General features: G+C 40.7%; 1 protein-coding gene across 8 annotated transcripts in view; it reads left to right on the top strand.

Annotated features, from left to right (window-relative positions):
- Window positions 1-18,302, top strand: part of LOC309615309 (oxygen-regulated protein 1-like) — a 168,553-nt gene that overhangs the window by 120,428 nt on the left and 29,823 nt on the right. For 5 of the 8 annotated variants that reach the window (XM_082364740.1, XM_082364737.1, XM_082364738.1 and 2 more), the window contains 3 exons: window positions 1,373-2,005; window positions 2,681-2,855; window positions 7,615-13,578. In XM_082364740.1, coding sequence (XP_082220866.1) covers window positions 1,373-2,005; window positions 2,681-2,855; window positions 7,615-10,634 — 3,828 coding nt within the window. In that variant the 3' untranslated portion in view covers window positions 10,635-13,578. Of the gene's footprint in view, window positions 1-1,372; window positions 2,006-2,680; window positions 2,856-5,007; window positions 13,579-18,302 lie in introns of those variants that run through there. The other 3 variants (XR_014236717.1, XM_082364742.1, XM_082364743.1) reach the window with 2 other exon arrangements.

Raw genomic sequence — 18,302 nt, 5'->3', positions numbered from 1 at the left:
TGAATGCAGTTTCCTAAGTTACATATAAATGAGATTTGTAAATCGTATTGGAGATAAATGAAGAGTCTTAGACAACAGCTTGCAAACATTTAAGTAGGTGATTTGGGCCAGATTTATAGCTGATTTATAATGACAGACATGCCTTGTTCATCTCTGTAATACTGATCATATTTATTTAGTTTGTTCAATTTGTCTTCAAGGCTGCAGGGCATTCTTACTCTGTCAAAAGACACCAATAATTACATTGATTTAAAACAACAGAAAATAGCCACACTATGCTACCAATGAAAAACAAGCCCAGCATCAGATAAACCCTCCCACAAGCTGCTCACTTGTCAGTCAGACTCTGGCTTCACTTGGAAAGTGGAAGAGAAAAACCTCAGTGATTGGTGAAAATGGCTCTTAAATTCCCTCCTGAAGTTCTCACTTTAGAACCACTACAGTGAGCAGTAACCAGATTGCACCATTTTAAGCAGCCCATAGTAATGTCATTCATTCTAAAAACATTTGTTTAGTGCAGCGTTTCCCAAAGTAAGATTAGTAGTGTGTTAGATAATGTACCTGCATGTTCTACAATCTGTAATGGAAACATCTTACACTACCTTAACATGGCCCTTAGTTAAGGATATATATGAGACATTCCTTCTAGAATTTAATGTCAGGAGCCAATTTCCTCTAGATGAGTTCATTTGATTCCATCCAACAGACAATTTGAACTTTATAAACTTTTCCTGTTTTCTCCCTTTTCTTTAACTGCCAGGACATGCAGAACTAAATCAATCAGTTGCAAAACTCTCTTTTCTCATTGGATGATGGTTTCTGATTTTTTTTTTACCTGTTCAATAATACCTGGTAATTTTAAAGATTCACAAAATTTGGCAACGTATAAAAAACACAAACATTATCCATAGCTCTGCCATCAGAGATAACCACCATCAACAATGGGCTGTATATACTTCAGACTTTCTTCTTCTAGTATAATAAATATTGTACACATTGGCAATGGCATAGCATGTGTATTCTATAAGCTGCTTTTTCGTTTAGTAATAAATAGGTCATGACCATTTTTCTATGCCAATAAATAAAGCCATGTTCAACGGCTCATAGTTTTCCATGGGTGTATACATCACGATTTACCTACCTAGGACCTTATTAGTGTCTTTAGGTTGTTTTTAATGTTTCAATGATAAATACCGTTACTTAACTGCTGCTTTTATGTCTTATTTTAAGCCCCGAAAGTTAGCTTTCAAAATAGGTATAATGAATGAATGAATGAATGAATGAAATTCGAGGAACAGCTATCGGTAGCTGGCTTTAGCATTAGCACCTATTCTTCACGGTGTGAAGATGAATAATTTCCTTCCCTCTCCAGGTCTCAACCAAAATGAATGAAACTCCTTCCACCAGTTTTTCCATGATTCGTCGGATTTCTTCTGAAGGTCAGGTTCCTTCTCCTCGCCAGCTGGGCGTCACTCAGCCTGTCGTGGCCAAAAGGATCAGCTTCTACAAGAGCGGAGACCCGCAATTTGGCGGCGTCCGGGTGGTGCTGAACCCTCGTTCTTTCAAGACATTGGATGCTCTGCTGGATAACCTGTCGGGGAAGGTGCCCCTACCCTTCGGGGTGAGGAACATCAGCACCCCCCGAGGAAGGCACAGCATCACGCGCCTGGAGGAGCTGGAGGACGGCCAGTCGTACCTGTGCTCCCACGGCAGGAAGATGCAGCCGGTGGACCTGGACAAGGCCCGCCGGCGCCCGCGGCCCTGGCTCAGCAGCCGGGCCCTCAGCGCGCACGCGCAGCGCGCACGCGCCGCCGCCGCTCCCGCCGCTCCCGGCATGCTGCGCGCGCCGCGGCGGCTTGTGGTCTTCAGGAATGGCGACCCGAAGACAGGGCGCGCGGTCTTCCTGAGCAGGAGGGTCATGCAGAGCTTCGAGGTCTTTCTGCAGCACCTGACGGAGGTCATGCAGCGCCCGGTGACCAAGCTCTACGCCACGGACGGAAGGAAGGTGAGCGTCGTGAGGGACGTGATGGCGGCCCCGGGGAAGGAAGGCTTTTCCCGCGCCTGTGCGTGTGCGTGTGTGCGTGTGTGCATGCTCCCTGCTCGTGGAGGGCGCTGGCTCCCCCCGGTGGCTCTTCTTCGCTTCCAGGTCAATGCAACGAGGCGTGGGCCCCGTGGGCCTTTTTTTTCCTTGCATGCCCAGTTCCCCGAGCCTCGCGTTATAGAATGTGTCGGCACAGAATCTGTCTTGACGCTATTTCTTGAAAAGGCGTGGCCAAGAGTGACATTCTGTTGGGTACAGAAAGCTTTTCATGTGACCTGCGTGTCACTTTCCCGGTGCTGGCGTGTCTGTCAGGCCCTTTCCCAGCTGGATGCTTGGGTGGGGAGGACAGGGACAGTGCTGTGTATCCTTTAAAGGTTTCTTTGGTTACCATGGCAGAAGACCGGTCGGGCTGTGCCAGCTGTGGGCTGAAGACGGGCGTTGGTCTAACACCCCCTTCCCCCCTCCCCTTTGGTTCTTCGGTATTTTGTATACGTCATTTGGTGCCCAGCGAGTGGTGAGTGATTATCACTTTAAAACCCAGGAGGCTGCTGAGTTAATCAGTTATAAACCCACCGTATGGAAAGAACAAAACTTCATGCTGTTCATGTCAGGACCATAACTCTGATTTTTTTCCCCTAGGTCCCCAGTCTCCAGGCTGTGATCCTGAGCTCTGGAGCTGTGGTGGCAGCAGGAAGGGAGCCATTTAAACCAGGAAATTATGACATCCAAAAGTACTTGCTTCCTGCTAAAGTACCGGGGATAATCTCTCACCGTGTGTACCCCAAGGGAAATGCTAGGTCACAAAGCAGAAAGAGTAAGTCACTTAAATATATAGCTCTTATTTTTAGCACTGAGTTTATTTTTTTGTTTTTGTTTTTTAACCTCAACAACAACAAAAATTCATCTTAAATGACCAATTTCCTTCATCACAGAAAAGGAGAGGATCAAAACATTCTAAACTGAAATTCGTTATATTTGTAGCTGGAGAGAGTCGTAGAGAGCATCTGATAATTTTTTTAAAAGATTTTTTTGAAGTCAGTCGATATATCTGTTTAAATTGATGAGGTTTATCTTTTTGTTTGTTTTCTGTTTTTGTTTTTGCATCTTATATATAGATAAAAGATCGAAGTGCCACCATTTCTTGATTTAGAGAGGAATTCTAAATTCCGTGGAATATGTGTAAGTGACACTCTGGTAGTTGCAGAGTTTTCTCTAAATAATACCATGCAGATCATAGCTGAGCTCAGGTTAGTTGATCAATGTATTTAAAAAAAATCTCTGGAAATTCCCTGGCTGTCCAGTGGCTAGGACTCCACGCTTCCACTGCAGAAAAGAGGGCACGGGTTCGAACCCTGTCCAGGGAACTAAGATCCTGCATGCCGCACTGCGTGGCCAAAACAAAACAAAAAAAAGAAACCTCTAACTACATACATGCTCTACTTTCTGAAGTTATTCCAGTAAAAATCACAGGCCCTTAAATCCACTTTTTATTTATTAAAAAAAAAAGGTTCATATAGCCAGTTCATGCTGGTTAACAGTACTCTGGGTTGATAGTTCCTTAGGAAATGCCGTCCAATGAGACGTTATCCTTTGGATAGGGGAGGAGGAGTGCCTCTTGACACCCAAGAGTGTGGTGTAAATTCCCTTTTCAGGCAGAGCTAATCTCATTATTCACAGTGCTCAGTATTTTAGCTCCATGCGAACGTGTTGATTGCCATTTACACTTCCTTTTTAATTTTTATTTTATGTAAACATGGAATGATACACATTTTAAGTGGTGTTAATTCCTTTACTTATTGCTGAACTAGGCAGACTCAACTGTTCCTTACTGTCGTTCTTTAGTTATTTCATGGATATACTAAATAGCCAATTGTTCATGTGTCTGTTTCGTAGGCATCAGCTGCCCAGCAGCTTATGTGCAGGGTAGTGCTAGTTCACCTTGGTCATTTTTCATCAAAATGATTTTATTGTCTTCTGTCTGATATGGGTTTCTGAGCATGGTTTTTAATGGCTTCAGGGAATCTGAGGGCTTTGTTAAGTTTTACTTTAAAAAATGATGAGTGAGACATTTTCATTTATAATTTTGGTGAAAGTATACTAAAAATAAGAGGAAGTATCTCTGGGCTTATACTTTGAAACTAAAGGTATTTAATTGATGGTAAGCATGTGCACATCTATACAAACTACTAATTTGACTGAGTTTAGAAAGCATGAGTTCCAAGGTTATCTCTAGAGGTACACATTAAAAAAAATACTTAGATATCTGGGTCTTTGACTAGCTCTGTTCTCTTTTGTGGCTGATATTAAATTAAATGCACTGATTATACAAAATGAATGCTAAATTAATAATTATTACTAGATTAACCTAGCCTTTAAAATAAATTCTAAAAATGTTTTTACTTTCATAATGGTATAGATATCTCACTTTGATATACACAGGTAGGAAAATGAATACCACTGTAGATTATTACTTGCTTATATGAATAGATAAGCAGCACTTGGTTAGACCCCAATTTCAGTACCGGTGAACAGAATAAAACGACAAAACCAAATCCCACAAAAATCTCTTTATTTTTGCTAGAATCCTTAGCAATTTCTACTTTATACTTTCCTTTTTAAAATTGTCTTATTAAACTCGTCTTTCCTTTTTAAAATTGCCTTATTAAACTCGTTAAGATTAAAATTCTGTGAATTTCCTCACTGAAGTAGAGTTATAAGTTCTCTTTTAAAGAGTAGTTTGTAGAAGTGTACCAGATATTACAGTGAACTAAATTGACCAATGAATATATAGAGGTGAGAAACCTATTAACAACATTTTACTATGAAATTTAGACAATATGGTATTTTTCATACTAATTATTTTTTGTTTTCTTTCTTTGCTGCCTCTTCTATTGGATATTTATAACTTCTTTGTCTTCCACATTATATTTTGATGTGGGGCATCTTTTACTTTTAAAATCTGAAAGTGAGCACACATGTACCTTCAAGCCCAAGGTCTCAAATTTATTCTGTTTCTTCTGACAAAATGCAGAGTAATGATTGCTACTCAGACCATTCTTTTGCTTCTGAAAATTACTTGGCCTTAGAAAAAAATGATTCTCAGAATTTATTGATATATCCTTCTGAAGATGATGTTGAGAAATCGATTATTTTTAATCAAGATGGCACTATGACAGTTGAGATGAAAGTTCGATTCAAGATAAAAGAGGAGGAAACCATAAAATGGACAACCACTGTCTGTAGAGCTGATCTTTCTAATAATGATGAAAAGAGTGAGATAAGCAGTGTCCCAGGAAGAACAGATGATGGATCATCTGGTTTAAAGATTACAGCATGTTCATTGTCTGCAGATGTCTCACCTCTGGAGAAAGGCAATAATCAAGAGGGCAGTTTGGCAGAGGAGATCAACAGTCCAATGAGAGATCAGGATACTGAAACTTGCAATTCTGCTAGTTGGGAGAATGCTGCTATGGACACAAATGCCACCCAGGGAACTCAGGATCAAGCTAAACATCATTTTTATAGGCCCCCTACACCTGGACCAAGGAGAGTCAGGCAAAAGAAATCTGTGATAGGGAGTGTGACCTTAGTATCTGAAACTGAAGTGCAAGAGAAAATGATTGGGCAGTTTTCCTATAGTGAAGAAAGGAAAGATGGGGAAAACAAATCTGAGTATCACATGTTCACACATTCTTGCAGTAAAATGTCATCAGTATCCAACAGACCGGTACTTGTTCAAGTTGCTAACAATGAGCAGGTAGAGTCATCTTTAGAAAGAAAAAAGGAAAGCAGACTGCTCAAATCAAACGCACTAAGCGCTGGTGTTGTAGAAATTACAAGTCAGAAGATGTTAGAGATGTCCCATAATAATGGCTTGCCACAGACTACGTCAGAAAACTCAGTTGTGGAGGAAGGTATAGTTGATAGTGTAACAGCAGACAACAAAACTAGTGTCAAGAATTTAAGAACTTATGGTAACACCAATGATAGATCCAGTCCTTTTTTAGCAGGTGCAACTCATTCTTCAGGTAACAACTCTGGAACTGACAAAACTATTTCAGAGACCCCAGCTTCAGTAGGATCCTCTACTGTCACCACAAGAATTGAAAAACTAATTAGTGAGTTTTCTCAGTGTGGTTTAACAGAACTTCCAGAAAATGAAAAGCAGATTTCATCATCTGTTGCCAGCAAAAAGAAGATGAAATCTCAGCAGCATGTGATAAATTCCAAGCATCAGGGTGGGGAGATTGCAAGGAAAGCAATCCCCAGGAAGAGTAAGAGAATAAACACAAGAGGTAGAATTGCACAGGAAACCATACTGCAAGATTCACGTAGTCCCCTTAAAGGAGAGATACTTTGTGAGAAAGACCTCCATGCAAGTGATATGGTAATTGAATCAAATTATTTTTCTTCCAAAAGTAATAATGCTGTGAATTCCAGGAATCTCCCTAGAAATAAATTAAATACTATTCATAATCCTAAGGTTCAGGGACTTTTAGCCAAAAGAAAATCCAGACCACTAAACAAAGTAAACTTAGGAGGACCTACAAAAAGAGAAATTGGTCAAGGAGAAAAAGTGTTTTCCCATAATGAATTTAGATATTGCAAAAATACTTTTCAAAATCAAAATTTATTTCATATGTTTAACTTTCTTGAGCAGAAACCCAATGCTTTTTGTGGACCACAGGCTCAAGCAGAAAGAGCATCTTGGTATTTGAGAGGAACGTCAAAGAAGAGTTTAGTTTCAAAAGTTAATAGTTCACACATAACTTTAAGAAGCCAGAAAAAACAAAAAGGGGATAGGTTGAAATCAGATACTATTGTAAGTAAACAACATGTCGCAACCAGGGCAAATTCCTTAGCTTCTTTGAAAAAAGCTGTTTTTCCTGAGGCTATTACCCATCATTCAGTTCAAAATTATGTACAGAGATGGTTGCAGAACATAAGTTCAGATTCAGCTTTGCAACCTAGACAGTCAGCTCCAATATGCACAAAGGAAAGGAGTGTGGTAGGTTATAACAACAGTTGTTTTCCAAGAAATAAATCCCGCAAAAGTTCTGGAAAAGGAAATAATTTTGTCCTGGAAGGTAATAAACATATAACTGAAAATGCCAGTTTGACAGGAGATAATCTAGGGAAAGAGGTCGGTACATCTTTTGACAAAGATAACGGTGAAGAACTTACCAAAGATCTCTATGGGAGCCAGGTTGAATCTCTGAAGGATGCTTACTTGCTTTCCATTCATGAATATTGTACTTTGTCACAGTCAGCTATTGATGATGCTAATACTAAAAGTCAGGTATCTGCTGAAAAGTCAGGACAAGAGGTAAGCCTTGTTTACAAAGACATAAACCTAGCTACAAAAGGGCAAAGTGTAGAGGCTGCCATTCAAGTAGATCTTATGGAAGAGGACACTCCAAAACACGTGTTACCAGTCTGGTTGCTTCGCCAACTGCAAGCTTTAGTTCCTAGTAGTCACAAGACTCAGAATGGAGTTGTTCAAATGCCAGGTTCACTTGCAGATATTCCCTTTCCTTCTCCGATATATAATTCATCCACTAATGTTCTTCTAGCTTGGCTCCTGGTGCTAAACCTAAAGGGAGGTATGAACAGCTTCTGTCGAGGTGATGCTCACAAGACTACCAGCAGAACTTCAGAAATACTTGCGTTGTTGGAGGTTCTGAAGCACGTTGCCGTCACAGAGGAAGCGGATGACTTGAAGGCTGCTGTTGCCAGTTTAGTGGAATCAACCACAAATCACTCTGGACTCACTGAGAAAGAACAGGACATGGTTCCAATAGATCTTTCTGCAAATTGTTCTACACCCAACATTCAGATAGTTCCTAAATGCATTGAAAATGAGAAAACACAGAAAATCTCCTCTTTAGATGGAGGCTGTTCTGCCAGTGAGGACAGTGTCTCTGAAGTCTGTGTTTCAGAGGTGACTTGCTCTCCATGTGAGATGTGCACTGTGAATAAGACTTATCCTCCAAAAGAGACTTGGAACCTCAGTGATAATTCTTTCCGCCATGATGGCTGTATCACGGATCAGACCTCCATGAATAAGGCTTGTTTCCTAGGAGAGGTCTCTTCACTTACTGACACTGTGTCTTCTCATAAGGCTTGTGCTTATGATGAAAACCGTATCTGTGAGACGGCTTGCCCAGTTGATGAGGCCTACATTCCCATCAAAGTCTGCAATACCAGTGACTTTTTAAATTCCAAAGAAAACACATATACTGATAATTTGGAATTGACCGAAGAGTTAGAAAGAGTTGGTGAAGTTCAGAAAGACCTAAATATTTTGGCAGACACTGGGTGTAAACATGGCTTTAGTATATTGGTGTCACACCAAAATGTCAGTAATTTAAGCCATGGTGGCTTTTTCCAAGATGCAACTGAACCAGAACTTCATAGGAAACATAGTTCTCTAGATGAATTTAAAAATTGTTCATTAAAGAAATTTCAGGATAAAAATGCATATACATCTTTTGATAAGGAAGACTCAAAGACTTCTGAAGAACCAGGCTCAATAACCAACAGCATGACATCAAGTGAAAGAAACATTTCAGAATTGGAATCTTCTGAAGAATTAGAAAACCAGAACACTGATATCTTTACTACAAAGGTAAATTCAGGAGAGCGAGCTACTGAAGAATTGATCCAAAAGGAGTTAGAGGCTAGTAAAAATTTGGAATTGATCAAAGTCTCTAGCAGGAACATTACAGAAGAAGAAGGAAGGAATGGTGTCATTTGTGAGACAATCAGTAGGAGGCTGGCAACACCACCATCTTTAGTATTTTGCTATGATTCTAAGCAAAATACTGAAAAGCAGCTCATTGAAGGAGAAACTGAAATGAGAGTAAAAAAGATGGTGGAAAGCATGGAAACTGGAAGTTTTGCAGAGTCTCCCCTTAATTTTAAAAATGACTTCAAAAGGTCAGGGACTTCTGATTGGTCAGATTATAGACAAGATAGTGAGAATGAACAGTCATGTAAAACATCCAGTGATGGCCTCAGTGACAGTGGTGAGGAGATGGCCCAAGAGAAAGAATATAATAAAGGATTTGTTAAAAGGACAATAGAAAAACTTTATGGTAAAGCAGAGATTATGAAACCATCTTTTTTTTCTGGGTCTACACACACATCTCAGGTTTGTCCTTATGAGTCTATGGAATTTCAGGGTGCTGGGAAAGTAGGTCTTTATGATTCTGAAGGTCAGTCATTTGGCTCTTCTGAACAGGTATCTAGTAATTCAACTGTGTTGCAGAAATTTCAGGAGGAAAGGCGAGATAAATGTGATTTTAATAATGTGAGGGCCAGTTACCATGGGGAAGACATTGTGGAACATGGTACTGAACAAAATGGTCATAACAGAATTCTCAGAGACATGGAAGAGGGGGTACTGATTGACAAGGGCAAGTGGCTCCTGAAAGAAAATCATTTGCTAAGAGTATCATCTCTCGAAAATTCTGGCATGTATGGCAATGCAGACACCACATCAGTGGATACTCTACTTGATAATAACAGCAATGAGGTACCGTATTCACATTTTGGAAATTTGGCCCCAGGCCCAAACATGGCTGAACTGTCCTCTTCAGAACTGGAGGAACTGACTCAACCTCCTGAACTGAGATGCAATTATTTTAACATGCCTCATTGTAGCGACTCTGAGCCTTTTCACGAGGATTTGCTGGATGTTCAAAATAAAACTTGTTCTCAGGAGAGAATACCAAACCACCATGCAGAGGAGAAGGGTAATCATAGGTCAGAGAGAGTATGCACATCTGTCACTCATGTCTTCACATCTGCTGGTAACAAAGTCCATCCTGTCTCTGATGATACTATTAAAAACCAACCATTGCCTGGTAATAATGTAATTCACAGTGCACTTCAGGAAGGTGACTCTTTGGATAAACTCTATAATATTTGTGGTCAACATTGCCCAATACTAACTGTTATTAACCAGCCTGTAAATGAGGAACACCGAGGGTTCGCATATTGTAAAGATTCTGATATTGAAAATTCTTTGAGTCTCCAATTATGGATGAAAATACACCCATGTTTACTACAGTCAAACAAAAACATGTTCAGAGATAAGAACAATAAAGCAAGTAGTAGAAAAGCATTTATTGATGATGCCATTGGCAGTACATTTGATTGGCTTTATTTTAATAGCACATTTGACTTGATGGATAAAAGGAGAAAATTAAAAAGAATTAACTTCTTGGGCTTAGAGGACGAAAATAATTTAAATAAGTTTCAATCATGTTTAAAGAATTTCTTGCACACATTGTTGCTAGTTGTGGGTCATGTGAATTCAAATACACAGAACCCCGGAAATCAGACAAGTGAAATCTTTGAAGTAGTTGATGAGAATAACAACGTACTAAATAACAGATTCCAGAACTCAAGAACAAATCTCAACCAAGTAGTAAGAGAAAATAACTATCATTGCTCCTTTGAAATGCTTGGCCAAGACTGCCTATTTTGCCAAGTTGAGGCATCCTTAGATATCAGCAACAGAAGCATGTTAGAAATATTTTATATTTTTGAAGATGAAAATCTTTTCATTTGGGAAGAGGAAAACTAATTAAATTGAACTGATCTTGAAAGCCGTGATGAATGAGAAAATCTCTCATTTCAATATCAGCACGGCCTTTCTTCATGAGAAAGATGAAGCACATGGGATGGATGTGGATTAGATAACCTCTAAGAATTTGCCACTTCAAAATGAGCTTACCCTAGAAATCTTGCCACTGGATTATCCAACTTGACTTTCATCATTTCTGTGTTCTTCATTTTTTCAGCAATTACAGACTCAGTTTCTATTCTGTTATTTTTGAAGTTTCTCTGTGTTTTTTTCTTGAGCATGTATAATTTCTTGTTTCTGTTATTTTTCTCCTAAGACATCATAAATGCCCTGAGGACAGGAATTATATCCCCTCCTTTTTGTTATGTCAGCTTAGTGCAAAATGTGTATTGAAGGTATTGGTGAATTAATGGAATAGACATAGCCTCAGATTACTTCATTTATTAATTTTAACTGCTGATTTGATAAAAGTATGATTGTAAGATCTCAACAACAATCTTGTAAGTTTTTTTGTGTGTGTGTGCCAAATGTGTTGAATCTAGTTTCCTCAGAACATCTGTCTAATGTACTTGCACGTATTTCCATGGGAGAGGATTCACTGTTTTTCCTCATGATTAGAAAAAGATGCTCTACTACTAAGCTGGCTCTCCAGTACTTTGCGTAGAAATTAATGATCTCTTAAACATTAGTAAAATGTCAAGAAATTCAGATAGGTCAGAAAAAAATGGAAAAGTGTAAGGCATGCTCTGTGAAGAAAAATGAAAGGAACTGGAATGATTTAACTTGGAAAAGAAAAGAGAAAAGTGACTTCACCCAGAGTTCTCAAAATTGAAAAAGAACTGCTGTGGAGAGGAACTTGACAGATTTCTTTCTGTGTCCACCTGCATTAATAAAATATTTAATTAGATATAAATAAAAACATGTTGCTTAGAAGGATAAATAAATTTGATTAGACTAAGAACCATAAATTGTCTCTTGAATACTTGTTATTTTTGCCTGGGGCTTAACCAGGGAATCTTTTAAGTTTCCTTGTTCTTCATGACTATTTGATGGTATAGAAACAAGTCTTATAAAACGTGGAAATTTATGTCTCTTGTCTGGAACTGACTCAAAATAGAAAAATTAATGTTTTTGGAGCCACACACGGAGGTGCTAAAATAACATAAATTTGGCGTTGGGGAACTAAAAGTAATTACCTATATAAGGAATACCTTTGGTTTCAGTTCAGCATGAGTCATAAATCCATAAAAAATTATGAGTTGCTATTTATTTAACCAGAGGAAATCTACCTCTACATAGAGTAGGACTTTTCTGCATTGTGATGCACTCTTCTAATTGAAATATGGAAGTTGTAATGTTATGTAAGCTTCTTTAATGAGCAATGAGAAATTTTGGTGAAATAAAAGGGCTAAAACTGTGGAGATATACGTGCACTTAGCGTTACTGCACTTTGCAGATACTGCGTTTTTTACAGATTGAAGGTTGGTGGCAACCTTGTGTCGAACAAGTGTGTCAGGCACATTTTTCCAGCATTTCCACATGTTCCCTTTGTGTCTCTGTGTCACATTTAGGTAATTCTTGCATTGTTTCAAACGTTTTCATTATTAATATTTGTTGATTTGTGATTAGCGATCTTTGATAATACTACTGCAATTTTTTTGCTTTGTATTTTAAAATTATGGCATGTATATTATTTTTTAAAGATGTAATGCTATTACATCTTAATAGGCTATGGTGTAAACATAACTTATGTGTATAGGGAAACAAAAAAATTTGTATGACTTGCTTTATTGTGACATTCACTTTATTGCAGTGGTCTAGAACCGAACCTGCAGTATCTCCCAAGTATGCCTGTGATAGAAAGGGGAGGAGAATTAACACTAAAGTTGTGCTAACTATACCAGGGGCTATGGTAATCTTACAGATTTATTATCTGTAACCCTTCCTCATAAAGATGCTGTGAGTTTGGCTTTGTTGCTCCCTTTTTATAGATGAGAGAACCCAGAAGCAGGGAGGTAGAGTACTTTTGTCAGTGGTGCACAGTACATATGTCAGGATTTGAACCCAGTCCCTTTGTGCTTGAAAGTCAATGCTATTTTTACTACATTTTTATTCTTCTCGCGTGAGGAAGAAGGAGTAAGATGTTTTAAAAATTATTAGCACTCTCCCCAGAGCAGAGAGACAAGGAACTTATTTTTCTTTTTAATTTGGAAGGAATGATATTTAGATGTACCAAGGAGATTGGGGAAATCACTCACAACAACGAGGAGTTTTTAGGAAAATGTGGCATGTAGCATATGGTTTTTAGTAATACTACATCAAATGATGTCCTAGGAGACCCAGACGATATTGGGAAGAAGAAATTGGGAGTGACAGACATGAATGGGTAATGCACGACTGTGTAATGTACTTGTCTAAAATGAACATGTTCAGAGGCATTGAATTCTGTCTGAGCTTTGGAACCAGGTCTTACTCATGTTGATATCCCAGATCTAGCGTATTACTTGGGACGTGGTAAGCACCTAGTAAATGTGTGTTGAATGGATAAGAAGTGCTTTTGAGCGCTCTTTATTAACTTCGAATCCATACATGTAGAAAGATATGTAAAGATGCTGAAGGATAGAACTAAATTTCTTATATTTTTTGAAGCAATATTCCAATCATCTTTAAAAGAACGTGAAAATGATTTTTTTCTTTTAAACATTAAAAGAATTTTTTTTTCCCACAAGGCTTTCATTAAAAAAAAACCTTGAAACGCTGTGAAATTTAGAAGACCAAATGAGACATTAGAAGAAATTTAAGAATATTGCCCAGACCTGCGCGCCTTCGAGATAAGTGCTTGCGGCAGAGGAAGGGGCGCTAGCTTGCTGCGTTCAGGGGAATGGCCCCAGGGCGGGCTGATGCAGTTCCCGCTTGCGCCCACCAGATGGCAGCTGTGCCCCGTGCGGCCGGGAGCTCAGGCCCCCTCGGGGGGAGGCTTCCCGGGCTCGCGGGAGCACCTGCGGCGCCTCAGGCCCGGGGGGGGGGCGCGGGGGGGGCAGTCCGGGGGCTGTTTGCTGCCGCTTCAAAGAGCTGAGGACCCAGTTGTGCAGGTAGCCCCAGGTCTTAAAGCCCGGAGGTATAGAAGTGTTCGCAATGAAAGGAAAGGCACTGTTAGCAAGGAGTCTAAGTCCGCAAGTGGAGGGGCTACGACGGGGAACGCCGACTGTCAGGAATCCTCGGAGCCGGCGCCAAGGAAAGCCTGGGGAGAGTGGGAGCAAAAAGCAGACGGACCCCGACGTCGAGCGGAAGCTCAGGTAGCGAGCTGTTGGCCCGGCGGGTAGGGGTCGCTCTCGCATGAAGCTGTCACGTCTCAGTGATACGCAACCCGTGCCCCATTTTCAAGGTTTAGACTGGGGAGTTGACGCCGTGGTCCAGGCGGGCGGCGCTCGATTTGTCGGTTTCCTCCTCCGTAAAATGGGGCCCCGTGAGGAGCCGCCTGGTGAGCCGGCGGAGAGGCTCTGGCGAGAGTGGCTGTGAGGCTCGAGGCCCAGAGCCTGGCCCGGAGCCCCGGCTACGTTTCGCGGCCCCCGGAGGCGGTGCCCCCCGTCCTGCCCTCTGAAGGCACCTTCCGCCAGGGACTCTCCGTGCGGGGCCGAGCGTTTTTCAAGCTGCCGCCTCGGTGCCGGGACCTGGAGCAGCGCCGCGAGAGCAGAGCTGGCTTCTCCTGGGTGTCAGCTCTGCTGTTAAAAGCCAGGCGTGGGGGGGGCTTGTTTCCTGGGGCTGTTTTCCTGGGCTCGGGAGCTCGACCCGGGCTTGCACGCCTTGCTCCCCGGGGGGGCCTCCATGGCTGGGACGTCCCTCACACTTGGGGGTCGCCACGCCGGGGCTGGGGGGGTGGGTTCTGACTAGACCGCATCTCTGCCCCTCCCACCTGACTTGAAGTGGTCTTTTCTTATTTATGCCCTTCGTTGTAGAACACCTGTCCCCCTAGCCTCCAGGGCTTTCTCAGAGATAATCGCTCTGTGTGTGGTTTTAGTCTTGGTGTGTCTGTGCGAGCAGGGGAGCGCAGGGTCCCCTGTGGAACCCCAGTTCCACATCATTTGTGTGATATCGGGAACTCTTTTGCAGTCACAGTTAAACACAGGACGATTAGACAGTGGAAATTCTCAGCCAAAAAGATAAAGTAATGACGTGAAGAATGACGGGCCAGCGGAAATCTCTCTAGTTTGTTGTTTTGTGCCTTTCCGTACTTTCTCCCGATTCACCCACTAGTATGCACCAGTGTGCACGCTGAACTCTGTCCTGCGTGTCACAGAACCTACGCTCCCCCCCTCAGCCTTCCAGAGGTTATGGTATAGGATGGCCTTGTGGGGTTCAGGGTGGCGCTCTCTTCCTTCCGGAGGTTCATAGGGAAGGTAGCGTGATTGGCAGTCCACCGGGCGTAATTATAATGTAGACCTTGACGGGGGTCAACAGATGGGCTTAAGCTGACTGATACGAAGAATGTGGAATGTGTCGAAGGAACTGACTTAGCCCTTGAGTGGCCTCGAGCGAGGTGGGAATGGGGTCCATCCACAGTGACTGCCTAATTGCAGGCAGCCGTGCCCGCTGGTTTCTGCCGGGCGAAAGGAAGTAGCGCCAGAGGTGGGTCTGCACTGCAGGTGAGCCGGCTCGGGGGTTTTACTTCTTTGGATGACAAACCCTTCCCCTTGCATTTTAATTTTTTAATTAAAATTGTACATGTATAAATAGTTTTTAAAAATCAGGTAGAAGTACAAGGCTCAAAATAAAAAAATGTAGACCACTTTCCGACCCTTTACATACATAATTTCCACTCCACAGAGGCATTTACCTTTAAAACTTTTAGCTCTTTCTTCTATTTATGTATGTCTAAGATACTGGTATTTTTTCAGTTTTAGATTTTGTCTGTCTTGATATCCTCCACCTCCCACCTTCTACTTCCTGTCTGTGTTCCTCCCAATAATGTTATAATTAAAAAAACAATCACTATTCTGAATTTTTATTTTAATTACCATGGGAATATTATTCCTGAAATGAGCCTCTTAGTGTATTCTGACTATATTTCCTTTCTTGAACTATTCTTTGTTTTCCCTGAACTTTAAAACTGACTACTGCTCATTCATTACCAAATCCTTTTCCATGGTGGTAGATCCCTATCATCATAGAAGTGCGTGTCAGTTCTTCCATCGGACCATTTCTTCTTCCCTTGGGGACATTAGTTGTCTTGGAGACTCTCTCCATAAAGCCCCCCCACCTCAGCGGCCCCTCCTCATCCAGAGCGGGCCGTCTGATCTCCAGACCTGCCACGCAGCCGTCAGCTTGGAGCTTTCCTTCACAGTGTCCTGGGAATCTCGTTTCCCTCTCGGTATTGCATGTCCTGTTTCTGAAACCCGTATCTTACTATTAGTTTAGGCCTCAGTTTTGCTGGAACGAGTTTTCTGATGGTTTATAAGGAAGAATGCATGGAGGAACTTTTCGTGTCTTAAATGTTTGGAACTGCCTTTATTCTATTCTCATGCTTAATTGATAAAAAATGATACAGCATTACCTGTTGGAAAGAATATTTTTCATTTGTCTTCTGTCTCCTAATCCCAGTGTGAAAAGTGCTAAGCCATTCTCGTTCCTGCTTCTATGTGTGTAACTTCCCCACCCTCCCTTTCCCAAAAGCTTTTAGGATCCTCCGTTTATTCCGGTATTCTGAAATTTAACACAGATGCACATTGATTTAGGCACTGTTTTCATTTTTTATACTAATCATTCAGTACCCATATTCGTCAGTTCTGGAATTTGTTTTATGTTATTTCTTTGATTTCCCCCCCCCCCCCTTCTGTTTCTTTGTTCTTTCATTTTAGAAATCCTACTATGAATATCCTCTGAAGATGATGAACCTCTGATTTAATCTCTTAATTTTCTTTTGTATTTCCTTTTTAATCATTTAAAAAAATAAACCTTATTCAGATATAATTTACATTCAATAAACCCCTCAATTTCACGTCTACAATTTAATGGCTTTTGAGATAGGCAGCCATATAACTACCGTTATTATTAAGGTATAGCACATGCCCATCACCCCCAAAGTTCTTTTGTGCCCCTTTGCAGTAAGTCCCCTTCCCCTTTGCCAGGCCCTTGGAAACCACTGATTTGCTTTCTGTTGCTATAGTATTTTTCCTGGAATTTCATGTAAATATAATCATATGATATGTAATCTTTTTTTAAAAAAACTAATTAATTAATTTTTGGCTGCATTGGGTCTTTGTTGCTGCACGCGGGCTTTCTCTAGTTGCGGCGAGCCGGGGCTACTCTTTGTTGCAGTGCGCGGGCTTCTCACTGCGGTGGCTTCTCTTGTTGCGGAGCACGGGCTGTAGGCGTGCGGGCTTCAGTAGTTGTGGCTCGCGGGCTCCAGAGCACAGGCTCAGTAGTTGTGGCTCACGGGCTTAGTTGCTCCGCAGCATGTGGGATCTTCCTGGACCAGGGCTCGAACCCGTGTCCCTTGCATTGGCAGGTGGATTCTTAACCACTGCGCCACCAGAGAACCCTGATATGTAATCTCTGATGTCTGCGTCTGTCACTTAGCAAAATGCTTTTGGGATTCATTAATATTGTTGTTTGATTCAACAGTTTGTTTTTCTTCTTTGTTGAATGGTATGCCATTATATGGATATACCACAATTTGTTTATCCATTCACCGATTAAAGGACACTTGAGTTATTTCTGGATTTTGGCTATTATGAATGTAAATTATATAAACATTCATGTACAAGTCTTTTCACAGGACATATGTTTTTATTTCTCCTAGGTAAACACCTAGCAGTGAAATTGCTAGGATGTATGGTAATTGTATATTTAACTCTATCAGAAATTGCCAACCGCTTTCACAAGTAGCTGTACCATTTCACATCCCCACCAGCAATGTGTAAGAATTCCAGTTGCTCTGTATTCTTGCTTGCACTTGGTGTTATCTTTTAAATTTTAACCATTCTAGTTTGTGTTTAGTGATATCTCTGTGGTTTTAATTTGCATTTCCCAAATAACTATTGATGTTTGCCATTCATATGTCTTTTATGGCACAGTGTCTTTTCAAATCTTATTTTCTATTGGGTCTTTGCAGTCCTGGAGTGGTAAGAGTTCTTTATACGCTGTGGGTATAACATATTCAGATCTATGTTTTGCACATATTTTCTCCCAGTCTGTAGCTTGCTTTTTAATTTTCTTATTGGTGAGACTTTCAATTAGCAGAAGTTTTAAATTATGGTAAAGTTCTATTTATTTTCTTTTTATATATTTTATAAGATATATGGTTTATATCTTTCAAGTCCTATCTAAGAAATCTCTGCCCAATGATAAGACTTTCTATGTTTTCTTGTGGGAGTTTTACAGTTCTAGTTCTTATCTTGGGTCTATTTGACTCATTTAAGGTTATTTTTTGTATATGGTAGTAGATAAGGGCCAAGGTTCATTTTATTTCATATGACTATCCAATTATTCCATCACCCTTTGTTGAAAAGACTATTCTTTTCCCATTGAAATACTTGGAATTTGGAATTGAAAAGTCTAGAGTTTGGTTGAAAATCATTCACCCATGTATGTGTGGGAGTATTTCTGCACTCTCTATTTTATTTCATTGATCTGTGTGTCTATTTGTATGCCAAAACACACTGTCTTGAT

The sequence above is a fragment of the Balaenoptera borealis genome (assembly GCF_965194805.1).
Source record: "Balaenoptera borealis genome assembly, chromosome: 17".
NCBI lineage: Eukaryota > Metazoa > Chordata > Mammalia > Artiodactyla > Balaenopteridae > Balaenoptera > Balaenoptera borealis.
The sequence above is the reverse complement of the archived record's forward strand: the minus strand, read 5'-3'. Positions and strand labels throughout refer to the sequence as shown.